Below are 22,754 nucleotides of genomic sequence, written 5' to 3'. Positions count from 1 at the left end.
CCGCGATGCAGAACCCCATCGCCCTCCAGAGAGGATGGAAAAGCCGGGCACAGGCATCCACAGACAACACCAGAGGGCTGGAAACAGCCACTTCACCGATGGAAACTGCTTTACACTCACATTAAGAAGAAAACAAAGTGGGGAGAGGAAACTTTTTTTTTTGTTTTCTGCATTATTCATGCACCTAGACACTTCATGCACCAAGCTGGGCTTGATAACCTCACCTGAGAATGGATCACTCCTGTCCCCGCATTGAATCGTAGATTTTAAGCTCAGCATGAGCTATTATTATCATCCATCTCTTTTGTAACCCAGGCCAGAGACTTTCACTGCTGTATCAAAACAATAACTTCTGATTAAGCCTGCCAAAAAACTTCCACGTGGATGTTTTCTCTGTATTTTAAAGGAGAGAAATGCACAGTAAACACATTACAACAGCCTTGTGGATTTGGGGTGTCCATGTGTGCGTGTACGCTTGTACTGAAAGATAAGTTTAACAATTGTGTGATTTCTTCTTTTTTTTTTTTTTAACTCCCCTCCTGCTTATGCAGTGAGTTACTAATATCCTGATTGGAACCAGATTTGCATGAATTAGAAGTCGAAATTGGAGCAGCAACTGCTGTGCAGAGGATGTAAAGGGAATAAAATGAATGGGGTATTAACCTTCAACCACTGAATATTAATCAGTGTTTCACAAAAAAGAAAATACAGAGGCTGCCACACTAAATATTTTTAGCATTTATTGACGGGCTTGATTTCCTCTCTCTTTTAGACCATAAAAAATCACATAGAAGATGGGGAGGGATAAAGAAGGGGAGGGGGTGAAGAAAAAAATAAAGATTATCCATTTTCTTAAATGCTGGATGATATTTGTGAGTTACGCAACACAGAAACCCGTCTAACAAACGGAGTACCTTATCCCACAACCGATCGGTTCAAAGGCTCATTTCTCCAAGTCCCAAACCAAACAGAAATCTAGCCTGAAGTACAGCGAAGCCTTCGGAAATGAATGCACGATAAAGAAATAAACTTCTTAAAAGCTAAACTTCCCGTGTGCTGAAAGGTAAAATGCAGTTGAAAATCAGCCTAATAAAAGAATCAGCTCGTTAAATGAAGACTTTTTTTTTTTTTGCCCAGTGTGCTCCAGTGCGATTCATAAAATAGCTCCACGGAAAACAAAATATAAAAGCTTACCGAAATGCCCCTTGAAATGGTGACATCCCCATCGCACTGGGAACGCTCTGGCCAGAGCAATAGCCAGGGCACGGCTGGATGCGGCATCCCCCGGGCCCTTGCTCAACTCAGCTCTGCAGCTGCTCGTAGAACAACAGCTCCGTCGGGATCTTCATTGGCGTTAGCAGCGATGGCCATGTTTCTCCTTGGGGTGTTACGGGGTGCTGGGTGGGTTGGGCTGAGGGGAAGGGGGACAGGTGGGTGCGATGGGTGGTCGCGGGCGGCTGCCGGGACCGATGCTGGGACCGGGGGCTCCTCGGGAGGTCAGGGCTCACCGGGCGAAAAGCGCAGCCCCTCTCCGTGCGAAACAGCTGAAGGGAAACCACATCAAATTGTATTGACCCAACCATGGCATCTCAGTGTTTTCTCACAAACAACACCTAAAATAACGAAAAAAACGCACAAGTGGAAAACTACAGAGGCTCTTCTTTTGCCATTTCTCCCCTGCAAAATTTGGCACGAGGGGATTTTGAGGCCAGATGTCCCTTGAAATCTCTTTTCAGCAGAGACAATTCCCTCCCTTCCAAACACTGCGGCCCTTCTCCTCAATGCACCTTTGCAAAACAAAATTCATTTGTTTTCATTAACTTCTTATCAAGTTACCTGGATTTGTTTCAATACTCAGAATGTATTGGGGGGGGGGGGGGCAGAGAGAGAGAAAACAGTGGTAGGTTTTCAGGAAATAGCAAGTTCTTTTTCACTGAGATAGAAATCATTTGGCAAGCCACAGTGAAATACTTCTAGGTTCCAGAAGAAAGCAAGGGGGGAGAAAGCAAGCAATGAAAGGGAAGATGCTAATGAACTGCAGAGGAGAGAAAAATAAGTTTAAAAGAAAATGAAAACAAGTTTAAAAGAAAATGAAAACAAAAGAAAAAAAATGAAACTCAGTGTTGGTCATACATCCACATCCAGCTGATCCACAGAGGGACACTGCAGCGTGTCTCTAAGTCACGAGGTAAGGACCTACCCTCCGTTCTTGGGGAATGGTTAAGGATAGGTGGCGTTAAAGTCCCAGAAATAACCAGCATTTAGACCCTTTTTGCCAAAAACCCTAGGCACCAGGTCAGCAAAAATTTTAGGGGCATGCTTCCCTTCTGCCTTAGTAAGACGAGAGCCCAGCAGGTATCTGTGTCGGTCTAAGTAGCAATAAACATGCCTAACTTTAGCACACACTTAAGTGCTTTCTTCTTAAATGGCAGTAACTGTTGAAGTTGTGCTAGAGTCCTTCATCTGGTGCTCTAAAACCTCATAACATACCAAAAACCACTGGGTTTGCTCTAATTCCCATCCTGCAGCTGAGCGTTAGACCAACACAATGAAGAATCGGGTCCGACTTAGGCGGGGATCAGCTGCCTCCAGTCCCGCAGGGCAGCTGGAATAGGGAAAATACCAAAGTGTTTTTCCCAGGGGAGGGCCAGGACAGCCCAGCACCTCCTCAGCCACCTCCCAGCATTCCCAGGAAAGCGCTAAGAAGCAACCTTGCACGTGCACCCACACCTTGGCTGATGTGTATTTTCCAGCTCTAAGCACATCTAAAGTAGCAAATACGGAGTTATTCCATATTCTCAGGCCTTTAGCGCTCACTCGGCTTCTTTCCTGGGGAGGAAAGGGGGATTTTTTTGCTTTTTTTCTTTCTTTGCATTTTCTCAGAAACAAGGCTGCATTCTAATTAGTTTGCATTTACAGGCTGCATAATGGAAACGCGATCTCTCCTCTAACCTTTATCATCTGTTTCTTATCTTCAGAGCTGCACAGTCCCCTTAACTCTTAGTGCACAGGGCGACATTTAAAATCCCTTCTGCTCTGAGGAGAGCTGCAGTCAAATGCGACGGAGGAAGAGGCAGCAGCCCCAACCCACAGGTGTACCGTGGGGGGGGACGGGGACACGGCTCTCTCCTCCCACCCCCATTTCTGCTGGCACAGCATCCCCAGATGTAGGGGAAGGTGCCGGCTGCTGGGTTCACATGGGCTGCACGGCTGTACCACCACAGCTACAACAGCACCTCGTGCTCATCCTCCCTCAGCATCTCTCTACAGGACCCTCGGCGGCGGCAGGACAGTGCGATGTGCCTCGGGGGATGTTTCTGGATGGAGGAGTGGTGAACGGAAGACACCATCTATCAGCCAGGCTTTGAATTAATCTCCGTTCTGCCCAGAACTTTGCACCAGAGGCTGCAGCAGCGCAAGGAGCAGCGTGCAAACAAGCACGAAAACCCAGCAGGAGGGAGCCTGCGAAGGCGCTCGCTCAACTCGCTTTGCAGTTGCTAACGCTGCTCCGGCCGAAGCCGGCAGTAGCACTCCCAGAGCAGTTTGGCAAGTGATGAGCGTTTCTGTAGAGCTAAAAGTTTAATCGCTTGTTTAGATCTTAAATAAGCCGTATGCCTGAAAAAAACATCTTTCTGCAGCAAGTGTCTTCGGTTAGACGTTTGTATATATAGCCCCTTTGAGCCGCACGTTAATTGTAGGTTGCTATAAAAAAGTTTTTTCCCCTTGCACATTTTAAATCTGTCAGTTTTGATTTCCATCACATGCTACTAATGCGAAACGTCCTGGGGACTCTCTCGGCGTGGAGCAGGGCTCATCCCGAGCTGTTCCTCCTGCGCCGGGAGGGGAGGAACCTCCTTTGAAGTCCTCCCGGTGATTCATGTCCGAGTCCTTCCTGTCCCCTCCCCAGGAGAGGTTTCCCCGGGCTGACCTGACCTCCCCTCCTCTCGCCTCCGTGGCAGACGCAGGGAAGATCGAGTGACCTTCCCAAATCCCAGGTCAGGCAGGAAAGCCTTCCCGCCCTGCTGAGCCCTCGGCAGCGAGGGGACCCAATTCTTCCAGTTTTACACCAGAACTGGATTGCATTTAAACGTACAGGAAGACAACCTGTTTCAGCCCTACAAATACTCTGTTTTTTTTCATCTGGGAGGGATCTATTAGGATCTTTTTCAGCACTAAGTTCAGGGAGTTTCAGCGATTACGGTGGTAAGACAAACAAAAGCCTTATTTGTTGGCATCTCCGAATCTCCATGCTGCATCTTGCTTTGATAACAGAAGAGTGCCAGCTGGATTTTTTTTTTTTTTTTTACTGTTTCTCTTTCTTCTCTTTTTTTTTTTGAACAATCTGTATTGCTTTTTAACCATTATCCTGTACACGTGGTTCAGCCTTTTACAAAAACAAAACAAAACAAAAAATCCCTAGGTGTGAGAAGATTAAAGATTTCGAGATCTGGACATTTTCAAATCAGAAACACATGTTTAAAATAAATCGGGCTGGCAGACAGCCACCACTTTTAAAAGCCACAGAGCCGTTGCATTAAAAGGATCCCCCAAAAGCCCAAAGAGAACAAGAGCATCAGCGGTTCCCTCCACCCCACCAGCAGAGCCAGGGCCAGGACAAGTCCACAGGGTTTTATCATGCATCCCCATGGTCTGTGCTGTCTCCTACCCACATGAATGTCACAACCGCTTTTCGACCAGCCCTAGTGATTTCGGTGTGCACGCACTCTGTCCATCCATCCCCGAAAATTCAGCATGCTCCCTCTCCTCTGAGAAGACCTCAAAGACCAACCTCTTTCCTGCATGGCCCAAATCAGCTCCCACCGAGATCTCCAGGGGAAACTGCAAGGACAAAAGCTACAAAAGCCCCAGTCTCACCTGAATTCATCAGGCAAACAAGACAACCCCCCTGCAAAGGACAAGGGAATGGCCAGAGCCCTCTCTGCTCCTGTGAACGAAGGACCCATCCCTGCAGGGACGTATGGAAGAAGCAGCAGCTGAAGCTGAAGAGCAGCATTGCTGGATCCAAGTCTCCCAGCTCGGCCAGGGAGCTGCCAACAGTCAGGAGGAGGTGGCTACAAGCTGTCTCTTCCACTCCTTCCCAGCTGCTTTCTGCCTGCAACATCTGAGGTGTGCATCAGGGCTCGGACTAGCTCGTCTCCCAGCCAAGACCCAGACCATAAAAACATACATGCTAATCAAACAAGATCTCAAGTCCCATCCTTGATTTAGGTCAAATATGCATCATCTCACCAGCAGCAACCGCTGTACAGTACCGGGGACCCTGAGCTATTTTGAATTTTGCTGGCACGAGTGCTGAGCAGAACCTAGCACAGCTGAAATGCCTGCCCAAGAGGGTCCACCACCACTGGGATGGAGCTGCAGGCTGCCAGAGCATCCAAAATAACCAAGTTTCTTCCTGCATGACAAGGCAGATGCATTTCCAACCAACAGGAGAACATCCCAGAAAAAGTACCAGGCACTTTGCTCACCACCACCCAATTTTCTTACTCCTGGCATTTTCCTAGCTATTAGCAGGAGAACCACCTAGAGCAGGACTCTGGGTTTTGGAGACCTAATTGGCAAGGAGAAAAAAAAAATGAACATAATTACCTTGCCATGATGTTCAGAACCTGCTTTACATGGAATAATATTCTTCGTCCTACAGTTGTTTATAGGGTCTTTAACTCTTCCCTTTTTATAGGGGGGGTTCTGAAATCTATTTTATTAGGGGAAAAAGATTTGAGTGTATTAGGCAAAGTGCCAGTAGCCATGGTAACCTCGGATTTTTCCATCTTCATTACAAGTTCAAGTAAAACCTTCATATAAAATCTAAATGAAAGGGTACATTATAAGTCCATTTTGAAATGTTTGCCTGGAAGTAAAACTTTGGACTGCATCCTTTTTTCTCCGCTGAACATTCTGGTTCTATGCGGAACACATTTTTCAAGTCAGATTTTTGTTTTCTTTCAAATTTTATTCCGTTTGCTCATACAGGGTGGGTCGTCTAGTGGTTAGAGCAAGGCATCAAGGCAACTGGTTTCCAGTCTCAGTCTGTTCCTGATCGGTCAGGGAGTGTTCCCAATTTTATCCAGGTGACTTGGGCAAATTCTGTCAGCTCTAAAACCCTTTTTTCTTTCTTCCTTACCAATATAACAGTGATGATAATTATTGTCCTGAGGTTGCACCAGGATTCGCTCATTAGCGTTGACAAAGCAGTCGCTCCCCAGAAGAGTGGCTCATCTCTTCCACTCATTTTCTCCTGGGTCTGGAAGCCAGACTGAAAGGTTAAGGAGAGGTAGCGGTTAGAGGATGGCATGAATTGCCTGTTTTCTTTTCAAAGACTTGATTAGGAAATATGAAATTAGACTGCCTGGTGTAGATACTGACACAATGTTGTTCCAGGAGATACTCATCATACTTAGACAATCCTTTGGTGCCACTTGAGCGGATTAATTCTTGCACTGTGTCATCTTAAAGTGCTCTGGTTTCATCCAGTCTTGGGAGGAGGCAAATTCTGCAGCTGCCTTTCATTGCTGGGCACCACTTCACCTGGGGCAAGAAAGCCACGATCATTGCGAGGACTTCCTTCTCAAACAGTCCCCTCCAGTGTACGCAGCTGAGCAGCTTCTCTAAGGCTGAATCAGAAAGAGAAATCTCCTCGCCAGCCTCTGTCCAGTCCGTGCAATGCAGCCCAACCCTGCAGACCCTGTGGAGCACCTGGTACTTTGGTTTTCCCTGGGAAACATCTTGAGACCTTGTCCATGGCCTCTTCTCAAGGCTACAGAAACATATGGGCTGATGCACTGTAGGGAAGGAGAATTTGTAGAAAAGCTCGTACCGATCCCCTTGTATTTCAGCCCGTAGATGGGTATCATTAATGGCCAGAGCTGGTTGGGGCTCAGCCCCTGGGCAGTGGCCGCAGTGCATTTTGTCTGTGCGTGGGGCTGAGGGTGAGTCAGATGGGCATTTCAGTGCTTCGTCCTGGCCACGGGCTAGCTGCAAACCTGGCTGGGCACGACTCCCACCCGCTCACGCGCAAAACAGCACCTTCCTTCTCAAGTGGGGTTTTATCGAAGCAGCCCCCCGGTCCATGCATTACATAGGGTGCAGCATCTACTCACGGTGGGGCAACTTTTACCCTAAAGGACCACCACGTATGGCTCAGAGGGGCTGGAACATGCTGGCACAGGCAAGGGGAGGCGGGCGGGAGGCATGCCATGCTACGTGCCGAGAGCTGCTTACAGCAGACGGGGCAAGAGCGAGCCAGAGCAGCCATCCCTTGGGCACTCCTCGCCGGGCAGGGACAGGGCACAACCCAGCCTTTAGCGCTTTTCATCCTTTCTAACGATGCTGGAAAACGTTTTCCACATCTGCCATTAGACTGAAAGGAGACCCTGCTCCTGTTGAATCTGATTTCCCTTCTGCTCTGTTACAGTTAAAACTACAACCTGCTGCCTCCTGGCCGCGCGCGCTTCGGGAAGGGGAGGAGGGGGGTTACAAACGGCGCGGGGCTTTTTCTTTTTTCGATACATCCTTCCTTCCGCTCTTCGCAATCAATTAGTGGGCAAAGACTTCCGAAAAGCTCTTTCCTCCCTAACCTTTCGCAGCCTGTTGCGATAATGACTCTGGAGAGCTCGACCTGGGCCTTTGCGTGGGGTTCGTTACCTTCCCGGGGCAGCGGAAGGTGACCTTCATCACTCCCTCCTCTTCCTTTCCTACCCCTGCAGCTCGGATCGTCTCAGGGAGGAGGAGGAGGGACTGAAGCTGCCTCAGTCCCAGCAGATAGAGTTTCTCTCCAGTGTCATTTTTGCAATCAGAAGTCAGAGGGTGGTTCTAGAGATAACAGAGACCCTGGGAGGTGGAGGGGGGCTGCCCTTAAAAATAATGATTATAATTATGCATACCTTGAATCAAGACATCAAGAGATGGAGGGAGAAGGGGCTTTCTGGTTTTAATTTGTAATTTCTTTCTCCCTCACTCCCAAGGCAAGCTGCTTTCCAGAAACCAAGCTCCAAGCTGCCGCAGCTTCCCCCCAAAACACAGCTTACAACTGAAGCAACTTATTTTGCCAGCAGTGGCGGGTTTTTTTCTGTCCCTCCGTGATGCAAACACACAGGTAGGACGTACTAGCAGAAGTTTTCCCTGGCACCTGCAGCCGCCTTCACAGCCCGTCTGCCTGGGGACGGGGTATCGTGGGCTTTTCAAGCAACACCTTGTACAAAAGCATCCCTGCTTCACAGGGCAGCTTTGTGCTGGCTCCCACGCAGGGGGAGGGACGGGAAGGACCGTGGATGTGTCCTGGGACAAGCACATCCCACTCAGCATTTACACAAGGTCTTCCCCAAAGTCCTGACAATACTCCACAAATCTGGCAAGTGCCACCATCACAACCTCTCTCGTCCTCCGCTGCTCGCAGTACCCCGCTCCCCAGAGCTGCGGTCCCGCCGTGCCACAGGTGACATTACAGTGGTTTACTGACTCACATCGCTGTCCCCAAAGAGGAAGTTTCTGGCTAATTTTTCCTCCTGTCACCAGCAGAATAAATGAGGGAGCCACCTCCACCGCAGCACCGCTGCCCACGGAGCAGCTGCATGTGGGGAGATACAGCAAGGCAGAAAAATAGCTGCTAAACCCCATGATTAGGACCGTACAACCCACTAAATGCAACACTTCAAACATACCATCCTGATGCAGTCACAGCTGCAGTCCTGCAGTTCCTTCTTCGAATGCAAAGTGACCCCCTCAAAAAAAAAAAAATGCATTTTCTAAAGGAACTGCCGAACTCCGGTGATGCAGGAGATGTTTTTTCTCCCCGACTATCACCTGTACCAGAAGGGTGTGAGCAGCCATCTCTGCTTCAGCTCCTCCGGCTCGGCATCACCCCGATTGCCCCCGCAGCACCCCGCACCCATTTGCTGCCCACTGCAAAGGCGCTGCACGTAATTATGACCGGCTCTCGCCCGCTGACGGTGCGTAATCGAAACCATCCCATTCAAACCCAGCTGAGAGCGACTGGAACCACTTTGAGGCGAGAAGCCTATTACTGAGTTATAAACCTCTCCCATCCTCCACGGGAGCCTTTCATAGGGCCAGCTAGAAAAATAGTAACTCAAACCCATGTGGTGAGAGGGAGAGAATACAGTGTCTCCAGGTAACAAATATTTGCTTCTTTCACTATTGTTCCAGCCATAAAATGGATTTATTAAAAAAATCCAAAATTTGATTTCATTTGAATTAAACGTGAATGTGCCCCCTTGCTCCCCACTGAGTGTTGTTTAATATTTTTTAAGCTACAAAGTCACAGCTGAGTGCGTACGATACAGAAGGCTAGGCTCTTGACGGCTAAAATAGCCCGGCTTCGTCGGCATGAATGGATTAGCATTGATTTACATTAAGTAAAGATTGGGCATATGGTGCATATGCGCAGGCAGAAAGTCAGCACGAACAGGTCTCGGCGCAGGCAGATTTCCTCCACCATCCGCCGAAACGCAGAGGTCCCGGTGTCCCTCGGTGCATGGGTTGCAGCCCCACTGATCTTTCGCATCGGCTCTGCGCAGTGAGGGTAATAGAAAGTATCAAACTTCTGAGCCACTACCATGAAACAAAGCCTTTTTTTCCTCACCATCTCTAGTTTCAAAAAAATTCCCCAATTTTTGTTCTTACAACTTTTCTTCCCCTTGGCCCAGAGGGGGAAGCTCTCACCTGCTCCCCGTAAGTGGGAGCTGAGCAGAGCCGTGCCCGTGACGCGGCGGCGATGCCCCGCTGCCGGCGGAGGCAGGCTGCCCCCGGAGCACGCTGCCTGCCCTCCTTGGATTCCCAGAAAACACCAGAAATCTGCAAAATTCCACACTTTGCTTCCCCATTTGCTCTGCTTGAACCGGCCCCACCAGCCTCTCGCCCCGCTCCAGCAACACCCTTTGGAGGGACGGGATTCGCTTTCACGTAATCAAGGGGATTAAAAATAAAAAATTTTAATCACAGCTAGTCATTAATAAGCCCATGATGGATCCATGCAGGGTCATGGATCTGCCTGAGACTGAGATAACAGCTACTGCTCGGGAGAACTCGTTAACCTTAGGACAAAAAGTCCATCGCTACATGGTCTTTTAGGATCATTGCTTCCCTGCTTCCTCTCCCATGAAATCTCATCTCTGGCCACTAGAAGCAGAAGAGAAAGTCAAGAGACAAGCAGAGGACACGGTTCCTACTGCTTTGCCCCCTCCTTCGCCCAAAATCTAATAAAGATGATTAAATTACATGTCTTTTCCTCCCATTGAAATCACCGCACACTGCTTGAATATTAGAGCTCAGGAAATAAGGCACGACAACTTCCCTCGTGAAACTTAAGAAGGCAGAGCAGGGGTCTGGAGCGACAGGCCTGCAAGACTGGGCTGCTCTAATTAAGAAATCACCCTGCTGAGCAGAACCTAATCTAAATAAAATAGAAAAAGGAACTTAGTTCAAAACGCTGCCTTGCGCTCGCCCCCCTTCCCGCCAGCCCACCTCCCCCCCATAAGGAACCCATCCAAGTCACAGGGAGTTTTTCTCTTCTGCTCTTTCTTGGAGGGTGAGGTAGGCTCACACAGAGCCCTGTGTGTGCTTGGGGTGGCCAACTTCCAAAGGAAAAATACACCAGCCATGTATGGCAAAAGGCTGCTTTTTTTTTTTATTGGTGATTTTTTTTTTTTTAAAATGATACTTGGCCTGCTGTTTGCTAAGGAAGGGGAAAAAAAACCCCTCTGATGATTACATTGTTGGTATGGCTGGTCAAAACTGGTTTGGGACAGAAAATTGGAGGTTAGGTTACACTTCCCCCTCCCCTGAAAAAGTTTCTGCCTTTCATGGAAAAATGTTGAAAAAATGAATATTAAAACTAAAAAAACATTTTTTTTTATTATAGAATTTAAAAACAAAATATTTAAGCCAAAAATCTCAGCTGATTTGATCATTCACCATCTCTTCTCAAAGACCTTCCTTACGTTCCCCTTCACCCCAAGAGATCAGATTCCCCAGATGAAATACATCTCCCGTGAACCAACATCTCCACCTCCCGTGCGCCAGCGCCGGGGATCGCCGTCCCACCAGCCCCCCAGCCTGGACCAGAGCCTCGACCATCATCGACTGCTTGTCCAGGTCTCCTCCAGCCCCATTCTCCTCTTCTCCCCATCACCCCCTTCCCCACGCGCCCGTGGTTTCTCTCCCCTCTCCAATTTGGAGTAGGTGTCCCACCATGCACTCCACCCGCTCGGTCCACCAGCTCCTCGCATTCATGAATTTCACGAGCATGAAGTTACCATACGAGTCGCTATTTAAAAGCTCAGGCCCAGAAAGATTTATAGCGATAAACAGAGGAGCACAGACATTCCCGTGTATGTTTTAAAAAAGCACTTACCTGCTTAAAAGGGAAAGTGCTGCTACTTGAAGGTTTCCTGGCCAGACCTGAAAAGTAAATCAAACAAACACTATTTGCATTTATTCATAATTCCCAGCAGATTGTTATTCTAGGAGCTTTTGACTTCAGTGGAGTTAATCTGACTCTTGCCAGCAGAGGACCATGCTGGCTGAAGATGTTCTCCCAAAGACATCAGGGACAGGACCAGAACACCAAAACCAAACACCCCAAGTCGCTGTTGTGCAGGTAGGCACCAGCTGAATGATCATGTGGATTGAGAAACCCAACAGCAACCCCAACTCAACACAGTGCAGCCTCTCACAGTGCCGCCTGTTCTCCAATAGGGGGAAAAAAAAAGTGAATAAATAAAATAAATACACTACAGAAGAACATTGGAGTTATCGGCCAACAGAAAACGGCAATAAGCCAGCGTGAGTCCTCAGGTCCGCGCTGCACCCACCCCGCACGCCAGAGCTGGGTCCAACCTGCTTCAGCCACGGAGCTGCAACAAGGCTGATGAGAAGGACAGCAGGGCTCTTGGCCGGTTATTGACAGTGTTTGTGACCGTTCTCCGTCCCTCGGGCTATAAAGGGGAAAAATAGGAACTGGAGTGGAGTCTGGTGGGTTTTCTCCCTTCCGTGGCCTCTCCCATTTTCCACAGGGCTTTGTGCTGTCCCACAGCTTCTCCTCTGACTCAGTTTCTTCCCTGTAAAACAGAAGAAGGTTGTTTTGAATTTACTGAGCGTTGTGAGAATGAAACCCACTCGCAAAGTATCAGGTGAGGGATGGCCACTGTTGCATACAGGGAAAAATAAACTGCTGCCCAGGTCGGCTCCCCGGTGGGGAGGCATTACCACCCCCCAGCCGCTCCCCCGAGCACAAGTGGAAGCTGCGTTATCCAGCGATACCACTCTGGGATGGCTTTACTATTTCTCCTAGGTGTGATACGCTAAGCAGTTGTGACGCACTGCGCTCGGGAAGTGGCACCACACAGACGACATGTTCCTGCCCCGAAGAGCTTAGGGCCTGGGTAGATTTTCAGTACGGGAGCGTGATGACAGACGATTTCTCAGCTTAGTGCTGCATGCGATATTTTATCAGATGCGGTGTCAGAGGCGTCCTTTGCATCTGCTTCTTTCTCTTTTTTTAACAAAACCAGCAGGAGACTTTCCCCTAACATTAACCAATGGCAAACCCAAGAAAAATTGTTTTTTTCTTCCACCTCTGATTCATTCACCACTAATTTCTGTTCACTTCAATGCTCAGAACAGATCCTTGGTATTTAGCACAGTGCAGAGCAGTGTGATTCCCTGGGACACTTCAGCAACTGCAGTTTCATTGCTACCACCGAAGCGAACAGGTCAACGCTTACCGCAGACTCTGCCCTCCTCCTCTACCTCACCATTACGGGGAGGGTTCATAATTAGCATCATTCTTGTTGAACAGATGGGAAACTGAGGCAGAGAGAGATGTTAAGTAATTTGCCCTGGGCAAAAAGCATAAGCAGAAATGGAAAATGTTTCTTTTGAACCTGAGCCCAGGCCAGGCTTTCGTAGGTGCCCATAGTCCTCCCTCCATCCTGCTAATGAGGACACGCATTTCTAACCACCTTAACCTCACTCCATTTCGTAGAAACAGATAATCCAATAAAGTGCAGCACTGAGAGGCATCATCACTGGGTAAATGCCAAGTAACACATGCCAGAAGAAAAGAAAAAATATTCAAAATCCACAAGGAGATATTTAAAAATCCCTGATGTCCTAAATGTTCATTGCAACTTAAAATTTTCTTAGCTGTAAACATATGCACAGCCCAAAACTACAATCACCATAAATTTTGTGCTTGATATTACATAAAAGCACTTGCACAGTGTATAGAACGCTCTGCTGTGCACCTGTATATGGACAACACAGATCTCTATTTTACGTTATTAATGCAGTTCCTATTTTATTCATATCTTTTGTGAATGCCTGCTAAACTTCAAGAAATGAGTCAAACCCTTTAATAAAAGAGAGCATGCCAGAGAGGAAAGCTCAGTGAAGACGGGAAGGTGCCAAGTGACATTCAGCCACCCCCGTCCCTCCCCCTGGACCATTGCAGCTCCATTCCTCAGCCCTGCTCCAGGAGAAGACACGGTCAGAGAGCGAATCCTACAGCAATGCTGCTAAGACCCTATACAGCTATATAGCCTCCTTTCCTTTGAGCTAAAGGAGACTAGCTAAACTCTCAGCAGCAAAAAACTTGATTTACTTCCCATTTTAGGTTGGGGAAAGGTGTGTCTTTGCACGGGCTGAACATGCCCTCCAGGAACAGAGGGAGGGCACGTACGCTGTACATATACATATACACACACATATAGGCGTATACATACCTACACATCCAGGGGTTTATGCGAAGCCATTCCAAAGTCATGCTCTTCATTTTTATCCTCTTCGTCTGTGGTGGGGTTCCCAGGGCTCCTCCGCAGACCGTGGACATCCAACCTCTGCAGAAGACAGTGCCATCACCTGGACCACATCCCTACGGTGCTACAGAAACCCTCGTGCTCACGGGTGAATTCGCAGCCCAGAGCACGTTGCAGCAAGCCGGGCAAGCGTGCCAGGCAGGTGCACAGCCTATACTTGCACGCTCCTCAGCGAGCAAGCACCCATGCCACTCACGGGGACCACATGGCCCAGCTCTGGAAGGACAAGTTGCCCCAAAACCCCTGTTCAGGACCAGCTTCCCCCCACCTCTGTCCTCGACTTTGCTTTCTGCAATGCCAGAGCTTCCCAGAGAGCAGGGACCACTGAGCCATGGCCCTGGCATCCCACCGCGCTGCAGCGGGGACGAGCGGCGAGCCGGCTGCTGCCGCCAGCAAGGAAATGAGGCTGGAGCATACTCCAATCTCATCTTTTATACTGCTTTGTTTATAAGCTGTCGGCCCGTTTCGGGAGGCAGCGGCAGCAAGCGGGCACACGCGGGGAATGGAGAAGATGATGGGTTTTAGCAAGAGTCCAAGGACACTTTTCTTAAGCTTCATTCATAGCGGCAGGCACGGTACAACAGCCCAGCAATTGTTCTCTCAAATGTCACCTTCCCATGGAGGCCACTGTGCTGACAAAAACCTCCCCTTACGGGCACGCATGGGAGGGAGGACTCTCTCATTTTTCTACGCATTATTTTTTTTAGCCACACTATCCTGCAAATACCTCCAGAGAAACCCCACCACGCACAGACAAGGATTTAATTTTTTTTTCCCCTCCGAGCTCTTCCTCCTCTCCCCCCCTACGCTCTTCCTTTCTCTCCTTCTCCCTCTCTCTTCCCTTCTTCTCGCGGCTGGAACAATTTGGCTCTGTTCGCCCGCATTCCTGCGGGCCCGCTCCTCGGGCTGCCCGCGCCGGCCTCGCTCCGTACACGGGGGACGCACAAGGTCTGCATTCAGGCAGGGGAGGGCAGGAAAGCCAATCTAATGTACTCGGGGATTGTTGTGCCATCAACTTAATACCTGCGCAGGGAAAACAAAGGCGCTTTAGAGAAGCGACTTCGGTGCCGTGACCCTTCCCCCAGCCCGGAGCAACCCGAGAGATAACAAGGGCTGAAAGAAAAGGCACAAACATAATTAAAACTACCCAAGCAATTTCTGCAGGTATTATAGATGATGATAGCCCAGAGGATAATAGTATTCCTGGTATTATTAACATCCACTGGCACGAAGGAACAAGCGGTTTGTTTGGGTTTTTTTAAGCTCTTCAGCGTAATTATTTTGGAGGGAGAGGAAAAAGTTCCTCTTTGAAAGGGAAACCCGGGTGCAGCCGGAGCCGGGAGCTCCATGGGTGCAGAGCAGCGGTGCTGGGACGGGCATCCCCGGGGGCACGGCCACCCCATCCCCTTCCTCCAGACCGCTCCAACCCGCGGGCTCGGTGTGCCCGGGAGGCATCGAGGCTCCCCCGTGCCAGCTCAGGAGTTCAAACCCATCCGGCATGGCTCGGCTCTCCATCCCGCGAGCGCGTTGAGTGAAAAGCACGGTTAATTCCTCTGCTGCGGCTGGTTTCTTCTTGCCTGCGGTGTCACGCCTGCTTGCGCAACCCCGGCCGGGGCAGAGCGAGGTTGAACAAAGCTAAGCAGGTGCAAGGGATTAACGTCCCGGACGATCCTTTTGTTCAGATGAAACAATTTCGGGCTCTCGGCTAATGAAGTCCAGAATCGGGCTATTCATCTCTCTGCCCATAACAACGCCCTCTTAATCAGGCTAATTTATTCCCAAACCCAGGTTTGCAACATGAGCGAGCATCCCCTCCATTCCCGCCAGCACGTGCCCAGGATGGGATGCCCCGCGTGCCGTGTCCCGGTGGCCGGGCAGATGCCAGCCCTCTCCTTCCCTTGCCTTCAGCCACTTTGCCAGCCCCACTCCCACCGGTATCACAGAGATGTTCCGTAGGGTTTAACAAGTCACCTAAAGAAATGCCATCCTTCCCTCGGGGAAAGTGCCTGTCCAGCATTTCTGGCCCATCGTACAAGCAAGCCAGGTCCACATGCCCTGACCAAGCAGACCTCAGCTCTCACAAGCTGGGAGTTGGGCTCAATGATCCTTATGGGTCCCCTTCCAGCTTGAGATATTCTATGATTCTAATTTGGGGTTTATCCCCATCAGTGCTGCCGATACTCCACATCACTTTGACTCTGGATTTGTTCATCCCGCGATGCAGAGCAGCAGGTTGGGGAACCAGGTGGGAAAAGCACCGGCGAGATCCAGCGGAAAAGGCTCCCCAGGCTGGGCCAAAGCGGTTGTTTCGGTAGGGTGGCTCGAAGCCAAACAACCGCAACAGTCAAGGCAAGAAAATGGTGTCGGGAGCATCACGGAAGTGGAATTTTCCTGAGAAATCACAGAGATGTTTGCAAAAAGTTTTTCACCCGTCTGTTGCTAGATAGAGCCAAATTCCATCTTGTTCCCGTTGCATAATATAATTAATAGTAATACAAGCTCTGCCGTTATGCAAGAAAACTGGGGGCACTTTCTGTTCCAGTTTCATCTCGCCTTAATCGCTGCTTTCTTGCATTGCAGTTAACACTGTTTCCTCGCTCTGCACTCAGTGTAACTTCATTAAGCAAAAGCATAAAATCTGTGTTATTTATTTATTCCACATGATAAAGCCAGGATATTACTTGCTGTGATAACACGGGTTAATTTTCAGTGAAGCCTCTCTTAGCAAACTTTTAATACAATGAATAACACCACTATCAGATCTGAGATAAAAGGCTGCCATATCGTAACCTCATTTCAGTCTTTGGCCCAGTAACGCTACACTTCAAGGTGCTGTAATTATGTTCGGCTGATTTTTTTCTTAATTGTTACTCATAAAAACCAAAGCATAAAATTAAATTAGTTCAATGTTATTTAGCACGAGCTTTGTCCAAAGCCAGAGTGCACGTCAGGCCAGGAATGGCTGTTAAACTCCACTTCCAACGCACCTCTCTGCTGGTCATGAGTTTGAAATTAGGCGGGCATCAGTTGGGGTGAGTGGGATAAATATTGTCATCCATCCCCTTCTAAATATTATCACCCAGCCTGGGCGGGAGGGTGCAAGTAGAGCTGGGGGCAGCCCTTGGCCATCTAAGCCCCCAAAGCTGCACCCGGAGCGGGTACCTCAACCCTCCCCTTCTACGGACGGGAGGAAAATGGGGGAACAAACCCCACAGCTGTTAATTTGAGCCATTTCTGGTAAAAGCAAACGAGGAAGAAGCCATTACAATTTAGGAGCAAAAAATATGAGATAGTTGCAAATTAGAGTTATCGTTTTGACCCACTCCAGCTGAAGTCCTGTTGCAATGTTAGACCCCAAAAACGAGCCTTTCCTCCCACGCAAGGCTGCTTTAGTCCCAGCAGAGCCCAATGCTGTTTCTGGAGCAAACACAAGCAACATGGGCAATGCAGTTAACGGTTTCTGAAAGGCTGGATCGGCCTCATTGACCTCGGATCACTTCTCCTGGCTTTATATTCTACCAGTGTAAGTGAGTAGAGAAACGGCCACAGATTCGAGGGCAATGGGGTGATTTTAAAATTAGAAGAGGCTTCAAATAAACTATCCCATGAATTTATTTTGCAAGTTTACCTTTTTCTTTTTGAATATCTGGGACAGCAACGCAGTAAAAATCTGTGCAAGAAATGGCACGAAGCATGCAATTAAACCAGGGAAGCCTTCGCGAGGTGTCAGAGCCATGATAAGTCCTGTTTAAACTTTACCTAGAGCTAAACACCAAGTGTCAACATGAGCCGCTGCCCAAGCTCTCTGATCAGGCCAGGCAAACATCCAATCAGAAGTATAAATCAAAGCCGAGACACATCCAAGTGAGACTGGAGTGTTTAACTCTACAATTCCCATCTGACCAGGACTTTCCCAGCAGGTTACCCACAGCCAGGTCTCTCCCCAGACATTTATTTATATAAGAAACCCGTCTGTATGCATTATTTCTGTATTTATTTTCCCCTGGTAGGCACAGACACAAAGCAAATGCTCCGCAGGGTACACGGTGTACCAGCCCTGCAGCATCCGCAGGGACTGCTGGTAGATGTTGTATTTGCTTTTCCTCCCGCCCCATCTCCCCAGGACCAACCCCGCTGGCCCCGGGAACCGGCTCCTGTCCGCCGGCCCAAAATTGCAAACAACAGGAGGAAAAAAAACCATGCTCCTGATCTCATCAAGTGGGAAAGGAGAGGGAGGGTCACACGCTAGCTTGGGCGTCATCGGGCTCCCTCCACGTCACCCTTCCTCCCCCTAAATCAGGGGTTATATTCCCACGTGAAGGGGCACAGCAGGGAGGTGCTCTCCTTTTGGGAACTCTTTAAAAACCCCCAAATGCCACTTTCTTAAACTTCCATCACAGCCCACCCTTACCTACAAGACCAGACATCTACTGCCAGGGACGACACGATATTTTGGCTGCCAACACCACATGCCTTCGGGAGCTGTTGGCCGCAGCAGTCGCCAACCGTTTGCTTCCAGAATTGGATTTTGCAGTTTTCCCCGCCTGTCCCGGCACCGGGAGGAGAGGGAGGACCCATTCCCGCAGCCACCCACACCGTCACCCCGCAGCCCCCATCCCCGCTGCCCTGCTCCGGCGCGTGCCCGTCTGTCAGCATCCATATACCTTAACACGTGAACATATTTCAGGCTGGCAGTCTGTCCGGTGAGCTCACTAAGCTTCGGATTAGGCCTTCAAGTGATGTAACTCATAATTAAAAACCCATGTCAATATTCTGAGAACTTTTTTTTTTTTCCCCAGATTGGGCAAAAGAAAGGTTAAAAAACACCATCTGTCATGGTAATTTTTTTTCATATTTCTCTGTCCTTTCCCTCGTTAAAGGGAAGCGGGGAGGGGAGAATGTTCATTTGAAGCTTGCAACATGTTTTATTAATTGATGGCAAATAATCCCAAGATAAAGTGCACAATAAATTTTTTAATGAGAACATATGGTGGGGAAAATTGATAGGACTGAGCCTTTGAAGATTTCCTTGTGAACGCAGTTACAAAAGGAGCAGGCAAAGACTTGCAAAGGGGAGCCCGAATACTCCTCAAAGGGAGGCCAAGGCAAGGGGCAGGTGGGGCCATCGCTGCCATCGCCAGCAAGGCACCAAGTGCTCCAGCTAGACAAGGTCCCCGAAGGCATGCCCCAAATCCTGACGGTTCACAGCCTCCCTAAACACAAAAGTGATAGAGCACTCTAAATTCACCTGTGACTTTGATCCACGCCAGGTGCCCTGGTGCCACCGGCTCCAGGGATGCTCCTTGGCACCAACCACCTTGGTTAGGAACGGGCTTAAGCTAAACTGAAAGAAGATGCTCATAAAGAGCACGTGGCTCACAAGTTTATGCCCACTTGGCCACTTTAATTAAACAAGAGTGAGCAGGCTTACTTTGGTCTGCTGTAAAGCCAAGGCTCCATCCTGGAATGACTTTCGTAAAATCAGGAGAAAAAAATCTCGTGTTTTCACACTGTTCCCTGCTAACCCCCATGGATGACCTTTTGCTCCTCCATATCCTATTTTCTGCAAAGCCATGCTACGTGGAGACAATGCAACAGGGACATGGGACACCCGAACCATGCCCTGTGCCCGCTGCCCTGCAGAGCATCCCCTGCTCCTCCTCACTTCTCTCGCTGTAAAACTGCCATTAAGCAGCAGCCACTTCAGGCTCCCTCCTAAGAAAGGCAGCAAAGCCCGAGCCAAAGGGAAATGCCCAAGAGCACATCAGGAGCTGTCTACCATGAAGTGTTTTTTCTTAATAATGTAATTCATTTATTTTAGATTTATTACCAGCGCCCAGCTGTGCGGCAGACACATTCACAAAAACCGGGGAACGCAACAGGGGGGGCGGTATTTAAAGCAACATCTCTGACAAAAATAAATAAATAAAAATTACCTCCCAAGAGCAACCTGATCCCCAAGCAGCCATACCCACATTAAAGAGGGGATTCTTCCAGGGACGAAGTGACTTAGGAGCACAGGCCCCCAGCTGATTTTTAGAGGACTTGTGCTCACTTTGACATCTCCGAATATCCCATTCTAATACACGTCCATAAACAGTTACACCCTCCAAACCAAACACACCCCAGCCCTTAATCCACCGCTCCCGGAGGAGCCTGAGAAAACAGCCGAGTCTTGCAGGGCACGATGAGAATTAGCTCATGTGGCCAACTGCTCCCCACCACCCACCAGCACGTTTCGGCGCTCGTGAACCAGTTCTACGTCAATGAAGCCCGACCCCTGCCCCGGCAGTGTCTGTCTGCTGGGGATAATACCTTCAAAATACATGAGATTCACTGCACGTGTTTTGGGAAGGAATTTCACCTTGTACCCCGCAGCGAGACACGCTCTGGGTGATTCGACACGTTTAGCATCCCCTCGAGCCCCATCGCAGGGTGTGGATGCACAAACAGCCCTGGGGATCTGGGCTCAGGTGGGTGCTGCAGGGCTGGAGGCTATGCAATCCAGGTGCTACGAGCAAGAAGTGTCCCCAGACTTTATCGAACACTCACTTTAAAATATAATTAAATCCCTCATTAAATGGAAATAAAGAAATAAAGAAATGAAAAGGGTGTCCGGCTTTCACATTGTTCATGTTCGCTCAGGAAAGTGGCTCCGCTGAAATTTAGCTTTCAGGTAGGAAAAATCAGGATTCACGCGGTTCCAGGAGCTGGAGCTTTAAGGAAAATACCCTCAGTGTGGAGAGCTCGGTGCTTTTCCAGCCTGTCGATATTTCTTGGCCCCGTTCGATTCAGTCATGAGACCTGGCCGGGGCACCTCGGGTCAGGAGCTGGAAGTGCCAATTTGCATCTGTAACCCATTAACCACAGGCAGATACGGATATTGAAAGAACTTTGATTTAAAAACATATAGCCCCAAAATAAGATGCCTTGCACCTGGACTTCATAGCTTTTTGCCATTCATTTGGGATTCCTGCCTAATACTTTTAAGACCCTGATGAGATGGACAAACAGTTCTGGACCGGGAACACACCGGAGGCTTATAAATAAAGACATTTTTCGGTAGCACACGATAGAGGATGCTACCATTTTCAAGCGACCAGCCCTACAGTCCCTCAGGGGCGTGGTGAAAACCAGATCTTTTGAAGATATGGCCCCAAAACAGCCATCAGCCCCACCTGCCCTGGGTGCTCCTGCAAGCTCCTGCCCTGGGCTGTGCGGGAGGACCTCCAGCTTCCCGGCCCCAGCTGGTCCCGGTGGCCCGAGCCAGCAGGATTCCTCTCATTCTTCACGTGGACTTTCACCGCTCAAACCAAACAGGGGAGCAGAGCTGCCGGGCAGTGTGGGCAGGCGGCGGCGGTGCCCGGGGGAGGACGGGCCGGCTCGGCCAACCCTGCCGACTTTCCCACGCTTTCCGTGATCTCTTTTTATCGGTGTTGTGACATGAGATGTCAAGGACTTTCTAACGGTGCCAAAGGTGCTTCTCTGGCCTTGTGGGGTGGCACTTTGCCCTCCTACGGGGGGTCCTTCCTTGACATGGCAGCCAGATCCAGGGCAGCTCTAGGACCTGACACATGGAAACACCTCGGTGCCATCCTCGGGAGCAAAATACCCCAAAAGAGCCCTAGAGCCAGCAGCACCCCCTTTTCATCCAACCCACTGGCACCAACTCCTGCAAAACAGCCCCAGGGACAGAGAAAAATCTTGCCCAAAAAGGAGGGGGTGAGCAGCAGTAATTGGAGGGGAAACAGCAAGCAAAAATTGGTTGGACACTAAAACGGGCTCGGGACCCCATCGGGACCCCGGGGACACGGCAGTCCAGCCCCAGGGAGGAGCGCCTGCAAAGTGCCCAAGTACCTGCACTGGCACCTGCTTTAGGGAGAAGCTTTTGGAGAGGCCAGGACTGCTATTGGTTTGTTAACACAATATCCTGGGAGCAGCAGAGACACCTCCCTGAGCCACCCGCTCCGGCAACCGGCCCTTCATCGCACCCCATCCTCCTCCTCTGCACGCCCAGCCTCTTCCCACGGCTGTGCTCCCTCTCCCTGCTCATTTCTAGCGGGATTTCCAGCTTTCTGTGGCAGGTTTTGAAGGAAAAGATGTTTTGTCATGTCGCAAGTCAAAACTAAACGCCTGGCAGTGGCAGGAGGATGGTGAAGGTTTACGGGGAGGGCACTTCTTGGAGGAACAGGGGGTTATTTGCTTGGAGAGCGGTATGCCCACCGCTGCCCTTCCTCTCTGCCAGTTCCCCGCTGTTTACCAAAAGGCACAGACCGACCCGTACACGCACAATATTCACCGTTGTTCAGGCACCTACTTCCAATAGCCTGCTCTTTATCCCTGCCAGGTAAAGTCCTGGGACACAGGCAGGATAGGGAGGATAGAAAGAAAGATTTTTCCTATTGCAGCTCCTAAAATTAAGATATACAGAAAACAAAGAGAACAAAAAAAGGTAAGAAACTGCGTAAAAATATTTGCAATATTTGTCTTAAAGCACTACTGGAGCAAAAGGCAATCAGTAGTGAACTGAGGTCTTGCCTGTAGCTCTTGAAAACTGGCCAGTTCCATTAACACAGTAAAGGCAACGTGCAAGTGTGCGTATATATTTTTTTTTATATATATATATATATATATATAATTTTTCTCACAGAACTTTGGACTCAGTGGAAAGTTGGGCCAGGAATCCTATGAGAAGAGAACAGGATTTCCCAGGAGTTTTCCATCACTTCCTCCCTGTGCTCAGGCCGGAAAGCTGGTGTGTGAGAATTGTCCTTCTGTGGCTAATTTGGCCCATCCTCTTCCAGTGCCGAACAACCCGGGGCCAAACTGATGGGAAACATCAGATCATCTCTGGTTTTTTAATTAAAAAAAAAAAAGTATGTAAATATTGTTCACAAC

General features: G+C 49.3%; 1 protein-coding gene across 1 annotated transcript; it reads right to left on the bottom strand.

Annotated features, from left to right (window-relative positions):
- Positions 1 to 723: 723 nt before the first annotated feature.
- LOC142090906 (uncharacterized) lies at positions 724 to 14,521 on the bottom strand. Its single transcript, XM_075169409.1, has 5 exons — positions 14,125 to 14,521; positions 13,764 to 13,877; positions 11,878 to 12,098; positions 11,393 to 11,439; positions 724 to 1,544 (listed from the first exon to the last, which is right to left on the bottom strand). The coding sequence occupies exons 1-5, from the start codon at positions 14,412 to 14,414 to the stop codon at positions 1,302 to 1,304; spliced, it is 915 nt and encodes a 304-aa protein (XP_075025510.1). The 5' UTR covers positions 14,415 to 14,521; the 3' UTR covers positions 724 to 1,301.
- Positions 14,522 to 22,754: the final 8,233 nt, after the last annotated feature.

This window comes from Calonectris borealis, chromosome 20, assembly GCF_964195595.1.
Source record: "Calonectris borealis chromosome 20, bCalBor7.hap1.2, whole genome shotgun sequence".
Lineage (NCBI taxonomy): Eukaryota > Metazoa > Chordata > Aves > Procellariiformes > Procellariidae > Calonectris > Calonectris borealis.
The sequence above is the reverse complement of the archived record's forward strand: the minus strand, read 5'-3'. Positions and strand labels throughout refer to the sequence as shown.